The sequence below is a fragment of the Pelophylax lessonae genome, assembly GCF_965119305.1.
Source record: "Pelophylax lessonae genome assembly, chromosome: 4".
Classification (NCBI taxonomy): Eukaryota; Metazoa; Chordata; class Amphibia; order Anura; family Ranidae; genus Pelophylax; species Pelophylax lessonae.
Genome location: NC_138771.1, coordinates 125,344,261 through 125,371,197, shown reverse-complemented (window position 1 = coordinate 125,371,197; position 26,937 = coordinate 125,344,261). Strand labels below are relative to the sequence as shown.

General features: G+C 42.0%; 1 protein-coding gene across 3 annotated transcripts in view; it reads left to right on the top strand.

Moving 5' to 3' along the window:
- EDC3 (enhancer of mRNA decapping 3) overlaps positions 1 to 26,639 on the top strand; it is a 181,557-nt gene extending 154,918 nt beyond the window's left edge. For all 3 annotated transcript variants that reach the window (XM_082252838.1, XM_082252836.1, XM_082252837.1), the window contains one exon: positions 25,892 to 26,639. In XM_082252838.1, the coding sequence (XP_082108964.1) occupies positions 25,892 to 26,232 (341 nt within the window). In that variant the 3' untranslated portion in view covers positions 26,233 to 26,639. The remainder of the gene's footprint in view (positions 1 to 25,891) is intronic.
- Positions 26,640 to 26,937: the final 298 nt, after the last annotated feature.

The window sequence follows — 26,937 nt, the reverse complement described above, 5'->3', positions numbered from 1 at the left end:
CCTGGCACCTGCTCATCAGTACCAGAGTACCTGTCACCTGCCCAGCAAAGTACCCGAGTACCTGTCACCCTTCATACAGCCACCATGTCCAAGTCCAAAAAGGTTTATATACGTCCTCCGTTTAAACCTAAATACCGGTGTTATGGCAGCAGATAGCTGCCATAACCCTGGTATTTTTTTAAACGGTGGACGGTTGGCTTTCCGATAACGGATTCACCGTGGGATCACCCTTCCGGGATGGCGGAAGAGGCGCCCCCCCGCAGCGTTCCGGTCCTTTTCCCCGCTTACCGGACCCGCCGGCAGCGGGGAAAACGATCCGGTCCCAGATCCTCACAGACAGGATGTCGAGTGAGGGCAAGCTTGCCCTCACTTGACTCTATGGTCTTGGAGGACCGGAGCTACGGAAAATGTTGTTGCCTAGCAACCGGTTTAACCACTTGCCTACAGTGCACTTTCACCCCCTTCCTGCCCAGACCGATTTTCAGCTTTCAGCGCTCTCACATTTTGACTGAGAATTACTCAGTCATGCAACACTGTACCCATACAAAAATTGTGTCCTTTTTTTCACACAAATAGAGCTTTCTTTTGATGGTATTTGATCAATACTGGGTTTTTTATTTTTTGTGCTATAAATAAAAAAAGACTGAAAATATTGTGAAAAAACGCATTTTTCTTTGTTTCTGTCATAAAATTTTGCAAATTAGTAATTTCTCTTCACAAATTTTGGCCAAAATTTATACTGCTACTTATCTTTGGTAAAAATAACCCAAGTAAGTGTATATTATTTGGTCTTTGTGAAAGTTATAGAGTCCACAAGCTATGGTGCGAATCATTGAAAATTGATCACACTTGATCACACCTGATGTACTGAAGGCCTATCTTATTTCTTGAGACACTAAAAAGTCAGGAAAGTACAAATACCCCCCAAATGACCCCTTTTTGGAAAGTAGACATTCCAAGGTATTTAATAAGGGGCACGGTGAGTTTTTTGAAGTTGTAATTTTTTCCCACAATGCTTTGCAAAGTGAAGATTTTTTTTTTTTTTTTATTTTTTTTTACAAATTGCCGTATTAACAGGTTATTTCTCTCACACAGCACATGTATACTTGCAACTACACCCCAAAACACATTCTACTACTCCTCCTGAGTATGGCGATACCACATGTGTGAGACTTTTTCACAGCCTGGCCACATACAGAGGCCTAACATTCAAGTAGCCCCGTCCGGCATTCTAGGAGCACAAATTACACATATAATTTCCTGACAACCTATCGCACTTTTGAAGGCCCTGGAGCACCAGGACAATGGAAACCCCCATAAAATGACCCCATTTTAGAAAGCAAACAGCCCAACGTATAATTTTTGAGGCATAATGAGTCTTTTGAATATGTCATTTTTTTCCACAAGTTTTTGGAAAATGTGGAAAGAAAATGAAAACACATTTTTTTTTACACAAAGCTGTCCATTTATGCAATATTTCTAACACATAGCATGTACATAGCAAAAATTGCACCCCAAAATACATTCTGCTATTCCTCCTGAGTATGGCGATACCACATGTGTAACACTTTTTCACAGCCTGGCCACATACATAGGCCTAACATCCAAGTAGCGCTTTACACAAAGTTGTCCATTTATCCACTTTAAGACTGGGCCTATTTTTGACACTTGGTGTTTACAAGCTAAAATCATTTTTTTTTGCTAGAAAACTACTTGGAACCCCCAAACATTATATATTTTTTTTTAGCAGAGACCCTAGAGAATAAAATGGAGATCGTTGCAATATTTTTTATCACACCATATTTGCGCAGCAGTCTTCCAAATGCGGTTTTTTTGAAAAAAAATTCACTTTTTTGAACTAAAACATAAGAAAACAGTAAATTTAGCACAATTTTTTTCCATAATGTGAAAGATAATGTTATGCCGAGTAATTAGATACCCAACATGTCATGCTTCAAAATTGCGCATGCTCACAGAATGGCGCCAAACATTGGTACTTAAAAATCCCCATAGGCAACATTTTAAAAATTTCTGCAGGTTACTAGCTTAGAGTTACAGAGGAGGTCTTGGGCTCAAATTATTGTTCTCGCTCTAACGATCGCGGCGATACCTCACATGTATGGTTTGAACACCGTTTACATATGTGGGCGGGACTTGCGTATGCGTTTGCTTCTGCGCGCGAGCTAACGGGGACAGGGCGCTTTAATTTTTTTTTTTTTTTTTTTCCTATTTATTTTATTTATTATTTTTTTATTTTTACACAGTTTAAAAAAAAAAATGTTTTGATCATTTTTATTCCTATTACAAGGAATGTAAACATCCCTTGTAATAGAAATAGCCATGACAGGTCCTCTTTATTGTGAGATCTGGGGTCAAAAAGACCTCACACCTCACAACTACACTAAAAAAGCAAAAAAAAAAAAAAAATTGTTGAAAGAGGAAAAAAAAAAAAGCAAAAAAAAAAAGCGGCCCTTTAAACCGGTTGCTAGGCAACGACTTTTGACGTAGCTCCGGTCCTCCAAGACCATAGAGTTGAGTGAGGGCCATCTTGCCCTCACTCGACTTCCTGTCTCTGAGGATCCGGGACTGGATAGTTTTCCCCGCTGCCGGCGGGTCCGGTAAGCTGGGAAAACGTCTGGGACGCGGCAGGAGGGGGGGGGGGCACCTCTTCCCCTGCACCGTAAGGGTAATTCCGCGGTGAATCCGCCACTGGGACCACCCTTATCTGAAAGCCGACCGCCCGCCGTTTAAAAAAATACCGGGGTTATGGGGGCTATCTGCTGCCATAACCCCAGTATTTAGCTTTTAATGGCCGACGCATATAGTCGTTAGGCGGTCAGTAAGTGATTGCATGTATATGGCAAACAGGTGACGATGACTGATGGGGTGACAGGTGACGATGACTGATGGGGTGACAGGTGACGATGACTGATGGGGTGACAGGTGACGATGACTGATGGGGTGACAGGTGATGATGATTGATGAGGTGAATGGTGACGATGATTGATGAGGTGACAGGTGACGATGATTGATGAGGTGACAAGTGACGATGATTGATGGGGTGACAGATGACAATCACTGACGGGGTGACATGTGACGATGATTGATGGGGTGACAAGTGACGATCACTGATGGGGTGTCAAGTGACGATGATTGATAGGGTGACAGGTGACGATGACTGATGGGGTGACAGGTGACGATGACTGATGGGGTGACAGGTGACGGTGATTGATGGGGTGACAGGTGACGGACGATGGTCACTGATGGGTGACAGGTGACGGGCGATGGTGCACGGCGGTACTGATGGCAGTCTCTGGTGACCGGTGAACTTTAGGCTATGTTCACATGTGAGCGTAGCGATCACGGGCAGAATCACTGCGATTCTGCCCGTGATCCAGAAATCATTGCAAATCGCGGGACGCCTGTGCGTTGCCCGTGATTTGCAATAGCACCCCAAACGCTGTGCGATGTTGCAGCGATTTCCGCCTGCCGAATCGAGGTAACATCACGCAAACAACGCATGACGCCCCAAAGAAACTCTTGTACCTTTTTTGGGCGTCATGCGATGTTTGCGCGATGTTACCGTGATTCGGCAGGCGGAAATGGCGGCAACATCGCACAGCGTTTGGGGTGCTATTGCAAATCACGGGCAGCGCACAGGCGTCCCGCCATTTGCAATGATTTCTGGATCGCGGGCAGAATCGCGGTTATTCTGCCTGCGATCGCTACTCTCACATGTGAACGTTATGGGTGTCAATTTCTGGGCACTGATGAGGTGACTGTTGGGTGACAGGGGACATTGGGGGGGGGGGGCTGAGGACTGTGTGTGGGGACCTTTATTAGTGTGATTTTTACTTTTTACAGGGGTACAGAGCAGTAACTCAATGTTTCTAGCTCTTCTCCCCTCATACTGGAAACTGTATGAGGAGAGAAGAGCTAGTAACACTGAGTTACTGCTCTTTGTTTACATTTTGTGATCGGCTGTGAATGGATTCACAGCCGATCACATAGTAAACAGTCACTGTCAGTGACTGTTTACTACCGCCGGTGACAGCTGTGTTCCTACGGAACACAGTGCCACCGACATGACCGCGCTGCGCGCTCCCGATCGCGCATGCGCGGTCATCTCCCGGGCGCCTCCATTGTGATCGGCTGTGTCATTGGAACACAGCCGATCACGTGGGAAACAGCCATGCCTATTGGCTGTTTCCCCCCTGCCGGTGATCGGCTGTGTCCCGGGGACACGCCGACACCGGCAGTGCACGGCGGCGCGCCCGCGATCGCGCGCCTGCCCTGCTTGAATGGGCGGACGTCATATGACGGCCGCCCAGGATAATAGCCGCCCGCACCGGCGGGCGGTAAGTGGTTAAAGGCCCTTTTTTTTTTTTTTTTTTTTCATTTTATATAATAATTTTTTTTTTTTTTTCTATCTTTTAGTGTACTTGTGAGATCTGAGGACTTTTTGACCCCAGATCTCACAAAAAAGAGGTCCTGTCGTGCCTATTTCTATTACGAGGAATGTTTACATTCCTTTTAATAGAAATAAAAATGATCAATTTTTTTTTTTTTTTTTTAAACGGTTAAAAATAAAAAATAATAAATAGTAAAAAAAAAAAAAAAAATTAAAGCGCCCTGTCCCCGTGAGCTCGCGCGCAGAAGCGAACGCATACAGAAACCCCGCCCACATATGTAAACTGTGTTCAAACCACACATGTGAGGTATCGCCGCGATCGTTGGAGCAAGGGGAATAATTTGAGCCCTAGACCTCCTCTGTAACTCAAAGATGGCAACCTGTAGAAATTTTTAAATTGTCGCCTATGGGGATTTTTAAGTACCAAAGTTTGTCGCCATTCCGTGAGCGTGAGCAATTTTGAAACATGACATGTTGGGTATCTATTTACTTGGCGTAACATTATCTTTCACATTATGGAAAAAAATTGGGCTAACTTTACTGGTTTCTTACTTTTTAATTAAAAAAAGTGAATTTTTTCAAAAAAAATTGCGTTTGGAAGACCGCTGCGCAAATACGGTGTGATAAAAAATATTGCAATAATCTCCATTTTATTCTCTAGGGTCTCTGCTAAAAAAAAAATATATAATGTTTGGGGGTTCTAATCAGTTTTCTAGCAAAACAACTGATTTTAGCTTGTAAACACCAAATGTCAAAAATAGGCCTAGGCAAGTGGCTAGGATGCATGATGATGCTCCTTGGATGTTAGGCCCCTCTATATGGCTAGGCTGTGAAAAAGTCTCACACATGTGGTATTGCCATACTCAGGAGGAGTGGCAGAATGTATTTTGGGGTGTAATTTTTGCTATTTACATGCTATGTGTTAGAAATATCCTATAAATTGACAACTTTGTGTAAAAAAAAAAAAAAAGGTTTTCATTTGTTTCCCACATTTTCCAAAAACTTGTGGAAAAAAATGACACGTTCAAACGACCCATAATGCCTCATAGAATATACGTTGGAGTGTTTGCTTTCCAAAATGGGGTCATTTTGTGGACTTTTCCATTGTATTGGTGCTCTAGGGCCTTGAAAAGTGTGATAGGTAGTAAGAAAGTTTTATGTGTATTTATGCTCCTAGAACGCCTGAAGGTGCTTCTTGGACGTGGAGTCTTTTTGTGGCCAGGCTGTGTGTGGTATCACCATACTCGGAAGGAGTAGCAGAATGTATTTTTGGGTGTAATTTTTGCTGTGTACATGCTATGTGTTGGAAATAGCTTATAAATTGACAACTTTGTGGGAAAAAAAAGAAAAAAAAAATTTTCTTCATTTTCCCAAGAATTGTGGGAAAAAATTACAACTTCAAAAAACCCACCATGCCTTTTACTAAATACCTTGGACTGTCTACTTTACAAAAAGGGGTCATTTGGGCGGTATTTGTGCTGTCCTGACATTTCAGGGCCTCAAGAAAGGAGATAGGCAGTCAGTACATCTGGTGTGATCAATTTTCAGTAATTGGTACCATAGCTTCTAGACTCAATAACTTTCACACAGACTAAATAATATACACTAATTTGGGTTAATTTTACCAGAGACATGTAGCAGTATACATTTTGGCCCAAATGTATGAAGAAAAATTTATTTTTTGCAAAATTTTATAATTGAAACTAAAAAAAAGTGTTTTTTTTTTTTTCAAAATTTTTGCTCTTTTTTTGCATATATCACGAAAAAAAAAAAACCCCAGTTGTGATCAAATACCACCAAAAGAAAGCTCTATTTGTGTGAAAAAAAAATGATAAAAATTTTGTTTGGTTACAGTGTAGCATGACTGAGCAATTGTCATTCAAAGTGTGAGAGTGCTGAAAGCTGAAAATTGGTCTGGGCAGGAAGGGTGTCTAACTGCTCTGTATGGAAGTGGTTAATTACATGGCGTTAATGTACTATCTTTCTGCCCTAGGCCAGATTTTGGCATCATAGGTGAAATAATCTTAAGTTATTACACACTAACCGTTTCTACTTTGAGGCTTTGTTTACACCTGTGGTTGGGGGACAGTCTACAGTCTATTACATTGTAAGGAGGCTCATATAGGCGAAGTAAACAAACAAAAAAAAAACATACTGGCATGACTAAGTCATCAGAGAATACATGGTTTAGCCAAGCATTGTATGTAGTGTCAAAATTGTTTGTTTTCAGTGTGTTGCTCCCTCTTGTCTTGTCATTATGAGGGGGCTGACGTTCCCCCGATGTTTCTTCCGGGTTCGCAGGCTCCGCGATGTGAGTGGTTGGAGCCGCGATAACATTATTCGCATGCGGTTCCGGCAAGAAGCTCAAGTTCTGGCACGATCCTATCTATAGCGTGGTGATATCTTTCCTTTTTATTTATTTTTTTTGGGCGATTTTGCTCCTGCTTCTCTTCCTCTCTGAATTACTCTCCTTTTTTTGTGTGTGCTTGCCTTGCTGTACTGACTTTCTTGCAACTGAGAGATAGAACTTGGTGACTTAGGAACCCATTAAAAGGGTTGAAAATATTTGAGAGACCGCTAATATAAAGTTAAGCATGAGAGGCAAGTCAGAAAGGAGTGGTGTAACCACAAAGTCATCGAAAGCAAGTGCCAGCCCTAGTACATAATTCATGAGGATAGCTTGGAAAAACAACTTCCGGATAAATCACAGGGAGCCCGATTTGAAACCGGCAGAAGTAAAAAGTGGTCTAAACAGGACATCATAAGGCCTGGTTCTCAGGGAACAAACCAGGCCAGAACAAGCACTGGATGCCAACATTGAAGTAGACCACAATGCAGAACAAACATCAAGCAATCGCTTGCTCACAAAGGGGGAAATGGCTGTCATGCTTGCAGAATTAGAAAAATCCCTAAAAATAGATTTAACAACGATCCGTCAAGATTTGGCTCATTTATTGTCGCATGTTGAAGAATTGGAAAAGAGACAAGACCGTTACATACAGACAATAAAGGATTTAAAAAGAGAGGTGAAAGAGCTAAAAACGGAACATAGAAGTCTCGCTTATAAGATGGAGAATCAAGAAAATAGACGTAGGAGGAAGAATTTGAGAATATGTGGTCTACCAGAAGAGACTCATGGCGAAGTCCTACTGGATGATAAAATGAGAAAGATTTTTAACCCGTTGATGGACGGAGGAGAAGTGGACCAGACAAAGATCGAGAGAGTACATCGGCTTAGGAGACCAAGATATATCTCAGCGAATACCCCCAGAGATGGTATCATAAGATTCCAAACTTATTCAGATAAGGCCCAGATCTGGGCAAACCTGAAAAGGAAACCATCTATAAATGATGAAAGTGTAAATATCCAGATCTTTTCAGATCCATCACAGGCCATGTTAAGAAGAAAGAGGCTACATTTGTGGAATCGCTGCAAAATCAAGAAATACAATTTAATTGGGGCTTTCCAGCCTGTCTGATAGGTAAAAAAGACGGACGTTCAGCAACATTAAGATTTCCTGAGGAAACTCGAGACTTCTGTGGAAAATTGGACATTTCCATACCAAAAATGCCAGGCTGGTATGATGAGGCCAAAACATTGGAGACCATACGAGCAGAACAGTGGCGACTAGCCTAAAAAAAATAAACAATCTTCCCTGGAACGGATCGAGGGGGGGGGGGGGAAGAGTGGTTGTGGAGTTGGGGGTGGGTGGGGAAGGAGAATTAGGATGTTGGTAGAGTGATTTAGGTTTGGCAGCCTAGCTGGGCCCTGATACCTCTCACCAGAGAGGGAAGTTCATGAACGGGCAAGTAGAGCATCACCCCGAGGCAAAGGAGTAGAGGGCAGAGAGAGCCAATGGGCAGTTCTTCCAACGTCTACTTTAAGACCATACATTGGTAAGACCAACATCACGCTGGGAACAAACATGCGGGGGGGGGGATGGTTTGGGAGGATTTAAATGTGAGGGGAAAGGGAAAATACAATGCGCTGATCTCATGGTTCTACCGGCTGATGTCACCACTACTATTGAATTTAATTGTGGATCCCTGTGGTAGTTCTGTAGAGGATACCCCCCATTCCCTCACTCGGCTTGGCCGGATGAGGGAAGGGGGGGCAATAAATTGCTAGAGTCGAGAGGATTAGTCTTTCTATTCCCCCACGCACTCGATGTACTCAAGATTGGACTATATAATGATCGAACATAGGCTGATAGAAGCAGTTGTTAGCACATCAATAGGGACAATGACTATCTCTGATCATGCCCCAGTCGCTATGGAGATAAAACTTCCAGGGTCCCATAGAAAAATAAATATTTGGAGAACAAATGAAGAATTATTGCAAGATGAGGAAGTGGGAAGAAGAGTAGAGAAGGAATTGGACCAATATTTCCTAGTAAATGAAACCCCAGATATGTCCCTAGCCACGATATGGGAGGCTCATAAAGCATACATCAGAGGAATATTTATCTCAATAGGCTCTAGGAAAAAAAAAGAACTATTCATATAGATTAATAACAGATACATGAGCTGGAACAGAAACATAAAGGAAATATGGATGATGAGATGCAAAAAGCTCTAGTATTAAAAAGAGATAAACTGAGGGAATTGCTAGAGGAAGAGATCAGACAATGCTTTACTAGTCGCTAGAGAAAGATGGATATAAATGGGGAAATAAGGAAAATGTTTAGATGGACCATTAAAAAATAAAGAATAAAATAAATACATAGAAAAAATAAAGAACAGTAAAGGGGAAATGGTGTATTCAGCAACAGAAAAAGCTAGAGCCTTTCAAAACTATTATAAAACTCTATACACCATTCGTCAAAAAGAAACACAAGAAGTAGAACAATATAGAAAACAAAAGATACAAGAATATCTAAAGGATTCGAAGTTGCCCAAAATAGAAATAGAAAAATTATCAGTATTAGAGACACCAATATCACAGCAGGAAGTAAGGAAGGCATTAAAGAATTCTCCAACTGGAGACGGGTATACCACCCGTTACTACAGGAGAGTCAAGGAAATAGTGGTTTGGAACTTTGCTCCTGTATGAATGAGATAGGCGAAAGGGGGAGATGAGAGTTGAATCACCGAAGGCATATATAACAGTATTACCAAAAGATGGGAAAGATGCAACCCTGTGTTCTAGTTATAGGTCAATAGCATTGGTAAATTAAGATACAGAATTCTATGCAAAAATATTAGCAACCCAATTAAAGGATTTGATGACAGAGTGGATCCATGCAGATCAGACAGGATTTATCCCAGGAAGAGAAGGAAAAGCTAACGGGATAAGAACACAATTACTATTACATAAGTCTAAAGACCATGATGTCTCGGCCCTCTTGCTGTCAATCAATGCTGAGAAAGCTATTGAAAGGGTGGATTGGGAGTTTATGGTCGAAACAAATGATTTAGGTATTGGACCAAAGAATATTCATTTGATAGGAGCACTATATAGAAAATCATCAGCATTGGTAAAAGTGAATGGTAACTTATCACCACAGTTTAAAATGTACAACGGGACGAGGCAGGGATGTCCTCTTTCGCCCCTATGTTTATCCTGTCATTAGAACCTCTACTGGCGACTATAAGGAAAAATGTTGACATAAGGGGAGTGAAGATTGGACAGGAAGAACATAAAATCGCAGGATATGCAGATGATGATTTGTTTTTCATCAGTAATCCTAGAATAACTCTCCCAAATATTATCAAAGAACTGAAGAGATATGGGGAATTGTCAAATTTTAAGATAAACCCAATGAAATCAAATTCTAAATACTGGGTTAAATAACACAGAGCAGGCTTTGCAGAGGAAAATCCCATTTACTTGGGCAAAATGAAAATTAAAATATCTAGGGATAAACATAACACCATTACCTGAAAATCTGTATGAAGCCACTTGTATACCTATGCTAAATGAAATAAAATCAAACATCAGAAAAATATTGAGTCGCCCACTCTCATAGTTAGGGAGAATAAATATGTTTAAAATGATAATGTTGCCCAAAATACTTCACAGATTTCAAATGTTACCTATTTCCATCCCGCTGGTATATTTTAAAATAATAAAAACAATGTTGAATTTTATATGGCAGGGGAAAAACCCTAGGGTGCAGTATGCGGCTCTCAGTAGAGATAAAATACAGGGAGGGACTAGCGACACCAGATATTGGAAGATACTACACAGCAGCGGTGATATCACGTATGATAGTGGACAAAAAAATTCAGAAAAAGATGGGTTAAGAGAGAAATCACAATAAGTCGAACACAACTGGATAGAAATATTTTGGATTCCACCAAAGTACAGGGAAATACATGAAGACATTCACAAAATAACGAGAGTTGTATATAAGACTTGGAATATGTCACATAGACAAGCCAGGTGGGAATACAACTCTCCGTTTTTATCATTAGAAGGCACAAAATATTTTCTACCTGGAACTGAGAAACAGTTTGGTGGTTGGTTGGTGAATTTGCAGCTAAAAGATATAACACACAATAGTAAGATTAGACCATATAATGAACTTAACACTAGGGGAGGGATTACACTAAATGAGTGGAGATATTTACAATTAAAACATTTTGTAGGTTCTTTGGCTCAGCTCATCAGATCAGAAAAAGAGCTGAACCTTGTGGAAAAGCTCTGTATGAGTGGACCGTTGGTGGACAGCCATTTTTAGGTCTCTCCAGAGATGCTCAATTGGGTTTAAGTCAGGGCTCTGGCTGGGCCATTCAAGAACAGTCACGGAGTTGTTGTGAAGCCACTCCTTCGTTATTTTAGCTGTGTGCTTAGGGTCATTGTCTTGTTGGAAGGTAAACCTTCGGCCCAGTCTGAGGTCCAGAGCACTCTGGAGAAGGTTTTTGTCCAGGATATCCCTGTACTTGGCCGCATTCATCTTTCCCTCGATTGCAACCAGTCATCCTGTCCCTGCAGCTAAAAAGCACACCCACAGCATGATGCTGCCACCACCATGCTTCACTGTTGGGACTGTATTGGACAGGTGATGAGCAGTGCCTGGTTTTCTCCAAACATACCGCTTAGAATTAAGGCCAAAAAGTTCTATTTTGGTCTCATCAGACCAGAGAATCTTATTTCTCACCATCTTGGAGTCTTTCAGGTGTTTTTTTAGCAAACTCCATGCGGGCTTTCATGTGTCTTACACTGAGGAGAGGCTTCCGTCGGGCCACTCTGCCATAAAGCCCCGACTGGTGGAGGGCTGCAGTGATGGTTGACTTTCTACAACTTTCTCCCATCTCCTGACTGCATCTCTGGAGCTCAGCCACAGTGATCTTTGGGTTCTTCTTTACCTCTCTCACCAAGGCTCTTCTCCCCTGATAGCTCAGTTTGGCCGGACGGCCAGCTCTAGGAAGGGTTCTGGTCGTCCCAAACGTCTTCCATTTGAGGATTATGGAGGCCACTGTGCTCTTAGGAACCTTAAGTGCAGCAGAAATCTTTTTGTAACCTTGGCCAGATCTGTGCCTTGCCACAATTCTGTCTCTGAGCTCTTCAGGCAGTTCCTTTGACCTCATGATTCTCATTTGCTCTGACATGCATTGTGATCTGGAAGGTCTTATATAGACAGGTGTGTGGCTTTCCTAATCAAGTCCAATCAGTATAATCAAACACAGCTGGACTCAAATGAAGGTGTAGAACCATCTCAAGGATGATCAGAAGAAATGGAAAGCACCTGAGTTAAATATATGAGTGTCACAGCAAAGGGTCTGAATACTTAAGACCATGTGATATTTCAGTTTTTCTTTTTTAATAAATCTGCAACAATGTCAACAATTCTGTGTTTTTCTGTCAGTATGGGGTGCTATGTGTACATTCATGAGGAAGAAGAATAAACTTAAATTATTTTAGCAAATGGCTGCAATATAACAAAGAGTGAAAAATTTAAGGGGGTCTGAATACTTTCCGTACCCACTGTGTGTGTGTGTATATATATATATATATATATATATATATATATATATATATATATATATAATGTGTGTGTGTATATGTGTGTATATATGTGTGTGTATATATATATATATATATATATATATATATATATTTATATATATATATAATATATATATATGTGTGTGTGTGTGTGTGTGTGTGTGTGTGTGTGTATATATATATATATATATATATTATGTATGTGTGTGTGTGTATATATATGTATATATATATATATATATATACATACATAACCTTATTTATTATATTATAATTTTATGATTTTGTGTTTCAAACTTTATCATACCCGAGATGTTATAAAGAAGAACGCACAGTAAAAAAAAATCATATGTAAATAGTTGGTTTGGGCTGCTCATTCTTAAGAATTACATGCAAAATAATAGTACCGCTTTCAGCACCTAAAATCGTAAAGAATCATACCGCCAGGGAGGTTAAAAGAACACGAAGTGCTGTGCTCAGAGCCATAAACCGCATTGCTATAGATGTGAACACCATCTAAATTAATTATAAGTGCCTATCGAGATGGTATATACCACCGGAAATAGCACATAAATGTCAACCAGAGAAATAAAATCTGTGTTGGAGGGGCTGTCAGCTGCAGGGCACAATGGTTCATATCTGGTGGGAATCAGAATATTGGTTAAGGATACAATAACTTATTAGTAAAATTACTGGTGAGAATATTACGGATGACCCCTGGACATGTTTCTTTCATAGAACAGATAGATCCTTAAACCAGTACAGAAATACAATCGTCCCAAATCTTTTAAATGCAACGAAAGGGATAATTCCAAAAAAAGGCTTGAAATAGAAGGTCCCACTGTAAGGGAGTGGTGTGGTAGAGTTGAATATATTTATGGTATGGAATATATGTGCAACAGAGATGAGGAACAAGTTGACAGCCTTTCCAGTAAATGAAGAAAATGGGCAGCCTTTAAGAAGACCAGAGATTACATAGAAATATGGAAAGATTAGGGAGGTGACTAAAGACTGGGGTCTGCTAAATGTATACAGAGAGGAGGTGTAGGAGTGTAACAGGGAAATAGAGTGAAAAACGTAAGGGGATGGGAGGAATAGGGGTAGTAGGTTATAGGGGGAATCAAAACGAGCTCGTAATTTGTGGAAATTCTTTTTTTTTTTTTAATTGATTGTAAAATTGAATTGAGAATTAATAAAAAAATTATAAAAAAAAAAAAAAAAACAGACAAGGCACAATTTCAAAGCGAATAGGCCAGACACCAATGGCGTGTTCTGGTTAATATTATTGAATGAATAAGCACATACAGCACACACTGCCGTCCTTCCTAAAATGCATTCTACCCATAGCTGGGCTAGTGAAACGCAACTTTTGGTGAAGGATGCCAGTGTGTCCTGTATGTGCTTGTACATTCTCTTTGAGGCCCTGTTCACATCTGGTGTTTTGGAATCTCACTGCAATAGATGCAAAACGCACCATGCGTATTTGGGTGCCATTTTTTTTTTTTTAATGCCACCTAAATGCGGTGCAGTTTTGCTGCAAGTTTCACACGATAAATCGTAGTAAACCACATCGCCCGAAACTTGTCTTTCAAAAGAAGCTCCTGCTCCTTTTTGGGATGACAAGATTTGCGCTGCAGTCACTGTCAGTTCTTGCTATACACAGAATCTGGCTGCCCTAGTTTTGATAAGTTTCCCTCTAAATAGTGACATACTGCTGTACGTCAGCTCATAACTGGTCCTAATTACCGCCAGTTTGCTCATCTGAGAACTGGCAGTATTTCAGCAAGAATCTGTCCCTGCCATAGCGACAGTTTCCCTAAAGTGGCATTAGTAAGAAGTAACTGAATTTGCTGCATAGGCCAGTAATTTTACAACCCCGGTGCAAATGCTTCCCTGAATTAGGAACAGGTAAGAAAATTAGTGACTGAAGTTGTTAAGCGTTCATTGAATTCCCCTGATTGTGTAATTACTGCAGTGCAAAGTTGTGTTAGACTGCCATCATGTGGTTGCAGAAAAAAGAAGTACAGTGTGTTAATGGTATTATGTAATTTTTCCTTACACCCATCTGTGACTTGTGTACAAGGGTCTAGCCCAATCTCTCATTACATAATAATTTCATAAGGTATGTTAAACCTGTAAGTGTAGACTGAAGTTGGACAGTAAACATTAGTATAAAATTGACTCTATATATATTTTAACTGCCCATCCCCCCTCACCTGATGAAGTTTCAGCTGGTTCATCAGGATTTTCTTTTGTTTGCTGGTGAGTTTTTAAGTAAGTCAGGTGCATAAGGTGGGTGCAGGTGTGAGTGATATTGCCCTGGGTTTAGGGGTAAGGAAATGTGTAAAGTGTAGTTTGAGGGATAGGTCCACCTTTAGGCTATGTTCACACTGACCTAACATGAAAGTAGTACATCGAATCAGACCCCGACCCTTCAACCTTGGCAAACGGATAACACTAGAAGTCTGAAAGAGTATAGCCGTGCTCTTTGAGCGCCTATGGAAATCACCGTGCTCCTGAGCGCCTCGACTACTGAAATTCCCTTCTCAGAAAGATTTCAACCAATATAAATCTGCTCTCCAAAAATACAATTCCAGTCTCCACACTGCCAAGCAGACCTATTTTATCACTCTCATTAACCACTTATTATCCCGTCCCCGGCAATTCTTCACTACCTTCAATTCTCTACTTCGTCCCCCTCTGCCTCCACCCACAACCTCATTCACTGCCCGGGAGATCGCCAACCACTTCAAACAGAAGATTGATACAATTTGTGAGGAGATCTCTGTTGTTAAGATACATTCCACGCATTACACATCATGCCCACAGGTACAATCACTACTTCCCTCGTTCAACCCCACCACTATAGACGAGGTTGCTAAACTACTTGCTAACGTCCACTTAACCATCTTGCCCTCTGGATCCTGTTCCCTCGCAAATGCTACATTCACCCTCTGGCTCTATTCTACGCTCTCTAACCCACATCTTCAATCTATCCTTTTCTTCTGGCATCTTCCCCAACTCTCTGAAACATGCACTAGTCAGCCCCATACCTAAAAAGCCCTCACTGGATCCAACCAATCTTAACAACTGTTTTGGCAATTTTCTACCACCTCACTTATTCGCTTAATGATAAATCTAATAAGTGATTACAACCTTTTGTCTATAAAAGAATCTAGCCAATGCTGTTGCGGCTATTACCAATAAAATCAATAACGAATGATAACTGCTAAAAAAATAAAGATCTAATTTAATTTTACAGAAAAGAAACTTTAATCAATTATCAATATTCAAATATAACGTAGGTGATAAAATCCTAAAAGCAGTGATGTTACAAATACAGTGTTGCCAATTGACAAAGAAAGTTACAGAAAGAGAAAGAAAGTTACAGAAAGAAAGGTACACAAAACAAAAAATTTACATTACACAGAAAAACCTTACGTTCTCATTGTGTCCAGAGATAAGAGGATGAAGGAGAGCTTGGCTGGCTTTTTTATACAACACTTTTGCCCCACTCCCATCTATCCAGGTAGAGACGCTCCCTTCCATATATCAATCTCCCACCTCCTTTGAAGTGACATTCCACAGAGTCCATAAATTATGCAACCAAATGGTCTAGGGAAGAGAAAATTTCACAGCTGTGTATGGTGTCCATTTTGTTTATCAGAATGCCCAAGCAGTATTTCACTGTAAGTCACATTAATAATAAAGATTATCATTAATGTAAGTTGAAAATAAAAAACATTGCAGGCCTCAAATCTCCATTACACAACCTACGCCCTTTTTCCTTTCTCCCCTTTTTTATCCAAACTCCTTGAATGTCTAGTCTACAACCGACTGAGCCTTGCCGAGAATAGCCTTCTTGATCCCCTTCAGTCTGGATTTCGGCCTCAGCACTCCACAGAAACTGCTCTCCTAAATCTTACAAACGATCTACTAACGGCCAAAACCAATAGCCCCTATTCTGTACTCCTACTCCTGGACCTTTCTGCTGCCTTTGCTACAGTTGGCCACCCCCTCCTCCTCCGAGAATTCCACGCCTTTGGTGTCCGTGACTGTACTTTTCACTGGTTCTTTTCCTACTTATCCAACCTTTAGCGTTACTTACAATTCTACTTCCTTTTCTCCTCTTCCTTTCTCTGTTGGGGTCCCCCGAGATGCTGTTCTTGGACCTCTCCTATTTTCTATCTACACCTCCTCTCTGGGTCAGCTGATCCCATGCATTCCAATACCATCTCTACACTGACGATACCCAAATCTATTTATCCACCCCTCAGCGCCCTCCCTCAGTTTCCTCACGTATCACTAATTTACTAGCAGATATATCAGTCTGGATGTCACACCACTTCCTCAAACTCAATCTATCCAAAACCAAACTTATAATTTTTCCTCCACCTCGTGCCCCTTCCCTCGATATCTGTCAAAATCAATGGCACAACTATCAGCCCATCCTCGCATGTCAAGGTCCTAGGTGTTGCCCTAGACTCTGAACTCTCCTTCAAGCCCCACATCCAATCATTGTCCAAATCTTGCTGCCTCAACCTCCGCAACATCTCCAAAATACGGCCCTTTCTAACCAATGACACAACAAAGCTCCTAGTTCACTCCCTGGTCATCTTGCGCCTCGTGGCTCGGTCACGGTATCCTCTGGCTGACAGCACAGTTGCCTACGTCTGATTTACGCCTTCCCTCCTCTCAAGCTTCTGCCAAGACTTCTACTCAGGATCGAGGAGCAAGGGAATCTGGTCATTTTAGTGGCCCAGGACTGGACTCGCTGGGCCTGGTATGCCGACCTGGTGTGGTTGGTAGCCGACGTTTCCTTGGAGGGCCAATGTTCCATCCTGCTTTGCAGTCACTGGCTTTGACGGCTTGGCTGTTGAAAGCCAGGTGCTGAAGGATAGTCTGAATAAGTGATTCCTACACTGTTAAAGGTTAGGAAATCTACATCTCGGAAGATCTACCATCCTACGTGGAAGACGTACATTGCGTGGTGTGAATCCATTGGGATTCCTCCTCGATCTTTTTTCGGTGGCTCGGATCCTTACCTTTACCTTTCTTCAAGAGAGGGGGTTGAACAGAAGTTGGCCTTGAGTACTATCAAGGGCCATGTGTCAGCCTTGGCGGTCTTCTTCCAATGACCCTTGGCCACACACTCTCTGGTGCGCACCTTTCTTCAGATTCGGTACTTGTTCCCACCAGTTCGGTCTCCGTTGCTGCCTTGGGACCTCAATTTGGTACTTTGGTTCTCCCTTTGAGAATCTTCAGGAGATTCCCCTGCTTACGTTGTCTCAGAAAGTGGCCTTTTTGTTGGCTATCACCTCTGCGCTGGGTGTCAGAACTGGTGGCGTTCTGTCATTCACCTAACCTGGTGATCCACCAGGATAAGGTGGTTCTTCGCCCCTTTCTGTCGTTCGCCCCTAAAGTGGTCTCTGATTTTCATTTGAATGCAGATATTGTGTTGCCTTCCCTCTGTCCTAGGCCTAAACATCCTAAGGAATTTGCCTTGCATGCCTTAGATGTGGTTCAGGGTGTACCTGGCAGCTACAGAGTCTTTTAGGAAGTCAGACTCACTATTCGTGCTCATGGACGGGCCTCGAAAAGGGTTGTCCGCTTCCTCTGCGACCATTTCCAGATGGATCAGACAGTGGTTCAGGCTTATTCAATCAAGGGTCAGCTTCCTCCTTTCCCTGTCAAGATGCACTCTACTCGGGCGCTCAGTGCCTCCTGGGCTTTCTGTCATCAGGCGTCAGTGACGCAGGTTTGCAAGGCGGCCACCTGGTCGTCGGTGCATACTTTCACTAAGTTCTATAAAGTGGATGTGTTGGCATCTGCATATGCTTCCTTTGGCTGCAAGGTTTTGCAGGCTGCTGTTTAGAGGACTGGTCCACTTTGAGGGTGTATTGTTTTTTTTCAGATGGGCTCCAGTTGTTTGGTTGAGCTCCTGTTGCCTGGTTGGCTAATGTTTAGCCTTGGGAATTTGTTGTTTTTGACACCCCTCATGTTTAACACTGCTTTGGGACATCCCAATGGTTATGAATACCAGAAGCTGTGTCCGTCAATGAACGAAAGAGAAAATGTGATTTTTGACTTACCGTAAAATCCATTTCTCTGATGTTCATTGATGAACACAGCACCCACCCCTCTGTGGAGTTATTATTCTCCTGGCACTGCTTGTAACAAAACTGAGTAACTATAGCAGAAAGAGGAAGTATACCCCCTGGGACTGCCCATGGGTGTAGCCAGAATCATTTTCTACCTAGTGTCATACTTCTGTAGGGGCAGTATAACCCAATGGTTATGAATACCAGAAGCTGTGTCATTCAATGAACATCAGAGAATTGGATTTTACGGTAAGCCAAAAATCCAATTTTTTTAATCCTACTTAAAATGCACTGACCATGACCTTTGACTCTGGCCATGACCCTGACAGTGACCTAGATCAAACCATGATCAAGATATTTCATCTTTATTTTGGTATTTTTATTTTTTTTACAGTGTCTTTTTGTTTACACTTTACAATGTATCTTTTTTTTTTTTTCCCAAACGCACACAGGGGTGGGCTGTACAGTGACTCCGATCACTGTGATAGCCAATCAGATCGTTAGTACTAGACTGGGAGTTCTCAGAAGAAGCTGCCCCATAGAATAAAAACCTGATTCTGTGAGGCCGCAAATATGCGTATGCTTGGCAGCATGGAGTTGAACCTTTTTTCCAAAAGAAAAAAAAAATGTTCTTGTGACTGCTTAAAAGTGTTCATTGGTTCAGGTTTTAACACCTTGTACTCCTATGCAACACTGCGTTGAATGTCATAATGTTTGTTTACTTTTTTAATGATGCCTCGTTTAGATGTGCATTATGGGACTACTGTAATATGTTTGCCTCTGTCATCTTTGGGGATTCTTTTTCCACTGAGCCACTCAAACTTTTTTTTACTTTTTATGGCTCCCCTGAAGCTTTAAATTTGGAACGTCCGTGGACTCCAGGATGGGGTAAAACAAATGGCTATTTTTTTCATTTTTAAAGACCCAAACAGCGGAAATAATTGTCCTGGTTGAGATCCATGCTGCGGGATCCCTTCTTTGTGCGCTAAAAAAAACCTTGGGTAGGCTGGTCATATCATGCTACTCCTACTAGTTATTCCAGGGGAGTTTCTATACTAATTGCTAAATCACTTACCTTTGAAATTTTCTCGGTGGAGACAGATCCCCAGGGTAGGTTTGTGTTTCTTTTAGCTACCCTGTCTGGCAACTCAATCCTGATCTTAGCCTATTACATACTACCGCTCTACAATGCTAACATTCTAAGTGATGGCTTTGTCTTCATGGCTAAACACCCCTCTATACCAGCCATACGGCTGGGTGATTTTAACATGGTTACTAATCCCAGTCTGGACAGGCTTACACAGGGAGCTGCCACGCCACAAGTGGATCAGGAAACCAGGTTTGGTCACCTTATGGCAGATATTTCCCTTGTAGACACTTGGAGAAACCTATACCCTGAAAAGAGGGCGTATTCCTGCTTTTATGCTTCTAACTCCACTAGGTCCCAGATAGATTACAACTCACCCCACCTTTTGCCCTAGACTGCTGTCAGATCATGCCACGTACTGGCTTACAATAACTGCCTTCTCTAGACCCCCTACATTCTGGTTGACTGCACTCCCAGATAACGATGCACTAAGTGAGGAGTGGGAGTCATTCTTTCGGATCAGTGACGGTACCTCTACTACCCTGATAGTGTGGGATATGTTCAAAACACATGCCCGCCTCCGGCTGACAGAACAAATCTCAAGGTTCACAATCCAGGGCTTCCTATGTCCAAGCACTTGACAAACTCTCTTTTTTGGAGGATCAGTATACTGCAGCACCCTCTTCAGACACCCTTGGTAGATTGAGACTCCAACAGGACTTGTAGAACAACTGAGTTATGAAAAAGCTAGGCACAAACAGTTTTTTACTAAACAAATCTTTGAGCATTGGGAGCGCCCAGGCAGACTACTAGCGTACATGGCCCATTTGGATACCCGAACCACCAGTGGTTATCACCTTGGACACGCCTGACGGTGATACCATTACGGAAGCAGAGAAAATTACTAAAATACTTGCTGATTTCTTCCATGACACTTACACATCCAAAGTTAATTATCCACCTCACTGAGTGTGCTCTTTGACCTTTCCCTTCCCACCCTGGCGGAGGCGCAGGTGGCTATGCTGGAGGTACCCATATCAGCTGATGAGGTCCAACAGGCCCTGGCCAGCTTTGCAACTGGTAAGGCTCCGGGTGTAGACAGCCTACTGATTGAATTATATACCCAATTTCTTATGCATTCTAGTGCCCAGGCTTCTGGCCCTCTACCAAGCCGCTTTTGATGCTCCCGACCTAGCCCACTCTATGCGAGAAGCCCTTATTGTTCTAATCCCTAAACCAGGGAAGAACCCCCTTCAGCCCGAGTCTTATAAGCCCATATCCCTGTTACAAACGGATGTAAACCTTTTGGCAAAAATCCTTGCAATTCTGCTTAACAAAGTGATCTGTCCCTGATTCATCCGAACCAAACAAAAATACAGCCTACAACACCAGACTACAGAAATTCAAGCCTCCCATGACCAAATCGGATCCAGGGTTGTGATTACACTTGACACGGCCAGGGCCTTTTATTCAGTGGAGTGGCAATATCTATGGCAATGTCTACGAAAATTTAGTTTTGGGTTGGTTTTGGCCCAATCACTTCATCAAATAGCTCACCATACTGTATAATGCCCCACGGGCCAGAGTAGTGGCCAATGGCTTGACCTCTGGTGCTTTTCGCGCCAGGGGTGTCTTATCTGCCCCCTGCCATATGCTCTGACGGTCGAACCATTGACTGTGTCACTTCGCTCCAACCCTGATATCCACGGCCAGAGCTCTGGCTCATTAATAGGAAAAATAGGACTTTATGCTGACATGATTTTATATCTCGCTGATTCTGGCCCCTCGTTAGGAACAGCACTGCAATTCATTGAACACTTCTGGCAAATTTTTGGGCATTAAAATTAACTGGTATAAATCCCAAATGCTTCCACCTGACATTTTCCCCCCCACCAATAGAGCAGGCCTTTCTGCCACTTCTTAGGGTTCACACATTCAAATACCTCGACATTAGAGTATCTAGAACACTCTTGGATTTCATTTCCTGTAATGTGAAACCCCTGATTTTACTCTTAAAAGCTAAAACCCAAGTCTGGGCTAAATTACCCTTAGGATTTGTGGGTCCGATAAATTTTGTTAAAATGACCCCCACATCTCTGGGCGGCTTGGTGGTCCCTGACCTTGGTCTATACTACTTGGCTGCACTCTATCCCACTTCTACCACATTGAATAGCATGATCAGTGAGGGTATCTGTCATTGGTCTGTCGGGACGCTGCATTCCTTATCCCACATCCGTTCTGAGATTTGCTGAGGGCCTTAGCCGGCTCCCCAGGTTCTGAGTCGAATTTGCCTCCTATATCAGCATAAGCTGATCTGGGACCTGGCGCTGACCCGGATGGATTATACTGCCCCACATAATAACACCCCATTGTGATTTAATAAACAGTTGCCTGAGCTTTTACAGATCCCGAACACGAGTATTTGGGTCTCCAGGGGCATATACCTATTGTTGCATGTATTACACCAGGGCAATTATCAAAACTTTTGACCAATTGAAATTGGAGTTTGCTCTCCCGAACCACGTTTTTTTAGATGTCTTCAATTGCGTCATGCCTTATGTGTGCAATTTCCGGAGGAGTGCCCAACCTTGGAGACCCTGGATGTTCTACTGGTGATATGTTGTCAGGAACATTGTAAACTAACATCCTTGTTTTACGATATGCTAATTACCCCTTCTGCGACTAAACTAGCATATGCTTTCAAATCCAAGTGGGAAACTGTTGTAGGGGAAATAGAGGATGAAGACTGGATTGAAATCCTTGTGGTTCCTTAACTTGTATCCCAAAATGTCGGACAGACTCACTCAAACCTATATACTCAATTGAGCCTACCTCGCATTGGAACGTATGGCGAAGTTCTGTCTGTCCCGGAGTGTCCTAAATGTCTGATCTCCATAGGTACCTTCGAGCACGTTCTCTGGCACTGCCCTCGGGGTGCCTGGATTCTGGGCTCAGGTTGTCCAGTTTCTACATGATCGAATGGGAGCTCCGGTGCTGATGGACCCCGGGCAATGTTTACTGGGATTATTTCCTGACGCTGAGATGGATAGACATACTGTTAAATTTATTCACAAAACATTGTTTAGTGCCAGCAAGGTGTTGGTCAGAAGCTGGATCCAGGCTACACCGCCAACCCTAGTTACATGGCTCAATGCGGTATATAATACTCTACCCTACAAAAAAAAAATGATATACACCACTAGGGGTTGCCCAGGTAAATATAATAAAGTTTGGGACAGGTGGTTGAGCTCTTCATCAACCTGTGTTTCATGAGGCATAGACGTGCTATTAATACTACCATTATTACAGTTTTCTGCGCTTTGTTAGACAAAACGTAAAAGAAACGACTCCTTTTCTTTATTTTTATTTTGCTGTATACAATTTTTTTGTACACTATTGTTTAGTCCTGATACTGTCCTTTTTGCAAACTGTGTTGCTATGTACTTTTTTTTTTTTTTTTGTGCTATTTACTTGTACAAGAAATGTTGGACTTTCATCCTTGCTTTGATCCCTACCGTTTACACTACAGTACTGTATTTAAAAAACCCTTTAAAAAAAAAAAAAAAAAAATGTTCACTGGAATGAGGATTCAGTTTGTTTCACACTTATTCCATACAAAATTATATATGTTCATCTAAGACTGGCCATAGATGGTTTCAATCTCGGTTTGTTCAGCAGGAACCAGCCGAGATTCAAACCGTATATGGGCAGGCTGAATGTACCAAGCTGATCGATCGATCAGCTTGGGTACAACCAGCCTCCCAGATTTTGCATGCGATTATCGCTAGTAGGTAATATAGCCGCTAGCAAAAATCACAGTCTTCTCCCGACTGGGACAGCTTCCCCTGCTCTTCCGCCGGGAGCAGACAATTGCTCAGCGGTAGGGATTCCCCTGTCAGCAGTAGGAGGAAAGAAAATAGCTCTGTGTATGGGCTGCTTAACCACTTCCCCCTAGGACGACGTCATATGACGTCGTAAAATTTGCGGGGGTATACCGGGATGATGCCTCTAGCTAGAGGCATCATCCCGGTACCGTTGTTTGAAGCCGACGGTCGGCTTTCCGTCGGTACCGATCGATGCGGCTCGGGAGCCGCTCGATCGTTACCTGGGGGGGCGGGAGGGGACGTCCCCCCCTCCCGCCGCCTTCCGCGGCTTTTACCGGGGCTCCCGTCCCACCGGGAGCCCCGAGCACCCAGCCGGCGCGTCCGCCGGCTGGATGGAGTCCCGATGAATGCCGGAAACGGCATAGATCGGGTCTCCGATGACGTAACCCGGAGGCGGCGTCCATGACGTCACTTCCGGGTTAGTGTGCTGCAAAACTGCGCCAAATTTGAAAAACGGCTGTATGCAAAAACGCCGTTTTCGGCGTTTTGCATACAGGGAAGTGTAGTGGAGTGGAGGGGTCGATCCCTCCATAAAGTGTACCTTTCACTGCATATTGCTGTCACAAGGGATGTTTACATTGCTTGTGACAGCAATAAAAGTGATCAGATTTTTTTTTTTTTTAAAAACTGTAATAAAGTTAAAAAAATAAAATAAATGGGAAAAAAAAAAAAATTTAGCCGCCCCGATCACCGTTAGCTCGCGCACAAAAAAAAACGTATACGGAAGTCGAGCCGCGAATGAAATTGCTGTTCAAACCACACATGTATCGCCGCGATCGCCAGAGCGTGAGCAATAATTTAAAAAAAAGAGCTACACTCCAACTCTAAACTGGTAACCGTTAAATAAATTTAAAGTGTCGCCTATTGAGATCTCTATTGACCGTAGTTTGTCGCCATCCCACAGGGGGGCGCAATTTTAAACCGTAACATGTTGGGTATCTATTTACTCGGCATGACATCATCTTTCACAATATACAAAAAAAATGGGCTAACTTTACTGTTTAGTATTTTTTAAATGCAGTGAAATGTAATTTTTCCCAAAAAAATGGCGTTTTAAAGACCGCTGCGCAAATACCGCGTGACAAAAAATATTGCAATGACCGCCATTTTATTCTCAAGAGTCTTTGCTAAAAAAATATATATAATGTTTGGGGGTTCTAAGTAGTTTTCTAGGAAAAAATACTGGTTTTAACTTGTAAACACGAAGTGTCCGAAATAGGCCTGGTATGGAAGTGGTTAAGATGACCCTGTTCACAGCTGCTGCTGTGCGGTTTCGCTGCAGAAGGAACCCATTGTCATCCTATTGAAGGAAGTGAGGAAAAATTTACTGCAGCATCGATAGGTAGCAAAGCTGGTATGGGGGGGGGGGGGCAGTGCTGTGTTAATGCTACTGACAGACTGTATCTGCATCATATATAGTGGCTGTAAAAAAGTCTACATAGCCCCTGTTAAAATGTAAAAGATTTGGAGTTTTTTTTATTTTTTTTTGCAAAGAAAAGTGGGCAAGTGTTGCCAGGTCAGGATGTGCCATGCTAATAGACTCCTACCCAAAAAGACTGAGTGTTGTAATAAAAACAAAAGGTGCTTCACAAAGTATTCGTTTAAGGGTGTGCATACCTATGCAACACTATTATTTTATTTTTACTTCCCTCCACCTAAACGTTTTCAAAGTTGTACAGTTTATAGGTCACATTAAAAATGGAAAAAAGTTCTGAAATGATTTATCTTTGTCTCATTTTTTTACATCACAGCAACCTGACATTTTACCAGGGGGTGTGTAGACTTTTTATATACACTGTATGTAAGTTTCTTATTTTACTCCTAAAAATGAATGGTCTCTTGCATGACAGGAATCAAGTTAATAGAAAGTATTTATCTGCAGGAATAGAATGCTCTCCCAATGGATGATTTTGCACATTTAACCTTTTTGATGGCAGGCCCTGCACTCCACTTTAAACATCAGCCATGTTGCAAATTTCCACCTTCTAGCTTTTTTTTTTTTTTCTTACATTTTTCACATACAGCTACAGTAAAAGTCAAATGTACTTAAACCAACTCACGCTAAAAATCTGCAAGTTTTCTTCCTATCTAAGCTTTGCGCTAACGCCCAATCGCAGTGCCATTGTAATAAAATGATGCAGGCATACTTTTTATTGTAATGCAGTCCGATGAAATTGCAATGTGCTGTACTTGGGTAAATGTTGTATTAACAGAATTTTTACTTGATGAAAATACTTTCTAACTTCAATGTAGGTGTGTTCAATTTTTTAAGATGGATAAGATGATACTTAATGCAGCAAGCAATCCATCATCTTGGCATCATAACACATTCCCAAGAAAAGGGGTATCTGTAAACTTCTGAAGTATACTATAGTTCAAAATAGATAATGTGCAATCAATATTAATATTATGATAATTCTGCTTCTAAATGCATTTATCTGTTTATTTCCTTTTCAGATCTGCCAGATTGCCCTGTAGATTTGGTCATTCACTGTTTGGACTGCCATGAAAATGCCTTCTTGCGTGATCAGCCGTGGTACAAAGCAGCTGTGGAATGGGCTAACCAAAACAGAGCCCCAGTGCTAAGCATTGACCCACCTGTAACTGACCAGGAGCTAGGCATACATGCCAAATGGTCCCTGCAGTTGGGACTTCCTCTGGCTCTTGGTGAGCAGGCTGGCCGCGTCTATTTGTGTGACATCGGTATTCCCCAAAAGGTGTTCAAGGAGGTGGGCATCACCTATCACTCGCCTTTTGGCTGCAAGTTTGTTATTCCCTTACATTCCATGCAGGGATGAAATGACTAGCTGGCCTGTACCGGCTATGTTGCCTTAATTATACAGGCAAAAAACTGCCATTAATCTCACTTTCAACCCCAGTGGCATGAGCTGTGTGTGCAGGGCAGCAGCTTTGTGACCACAACAATGGTGTTATTATGTCAGTGGCATTCTGGGAAACAAGTTTGTTTTGTTTGTCATTTGTTCCTACACCAGCCAACCCAGACCATATTTTTAAGGAATATGCTTCCAACAAAGACTACGGAAGGAAGTTCCTTTTTATTTTTTTATTGTTAATTTGTCATTGCAAAGACACATCTGTTTCTTGTAGCTTTACCAGTTTACTCTGTTCATCATTCAGTCACTTCAGTGATCTCGCATTTACCAAATGAAGCACTTGGTTTTTGTGTGTATTCGTGTTGTGTGTTTTTTTTAGAGGAGAGGGGGTATTTTGAATTAAAAAAACATTTCAATTTTAATATCCAACTCATGGTATAAAAAGTTGAACAAAGCAGAGGTTTTTTCAAACTACACAGCATTCATATTACACTTCTGTATATCCTAAAAAATTGATTTTTGTAAAACCTTATCGTAAAATCCTTTTCTCTTAGCTCATTGACAGACGTAGTCCTCGGTGATTCAACACCCTCGGGTTATGCTGCTCTCCACAGGAGTAGGACTAGACAGGAAAGAAAATGCTCTGGCCACACCCTAGGGGCAGTCCCC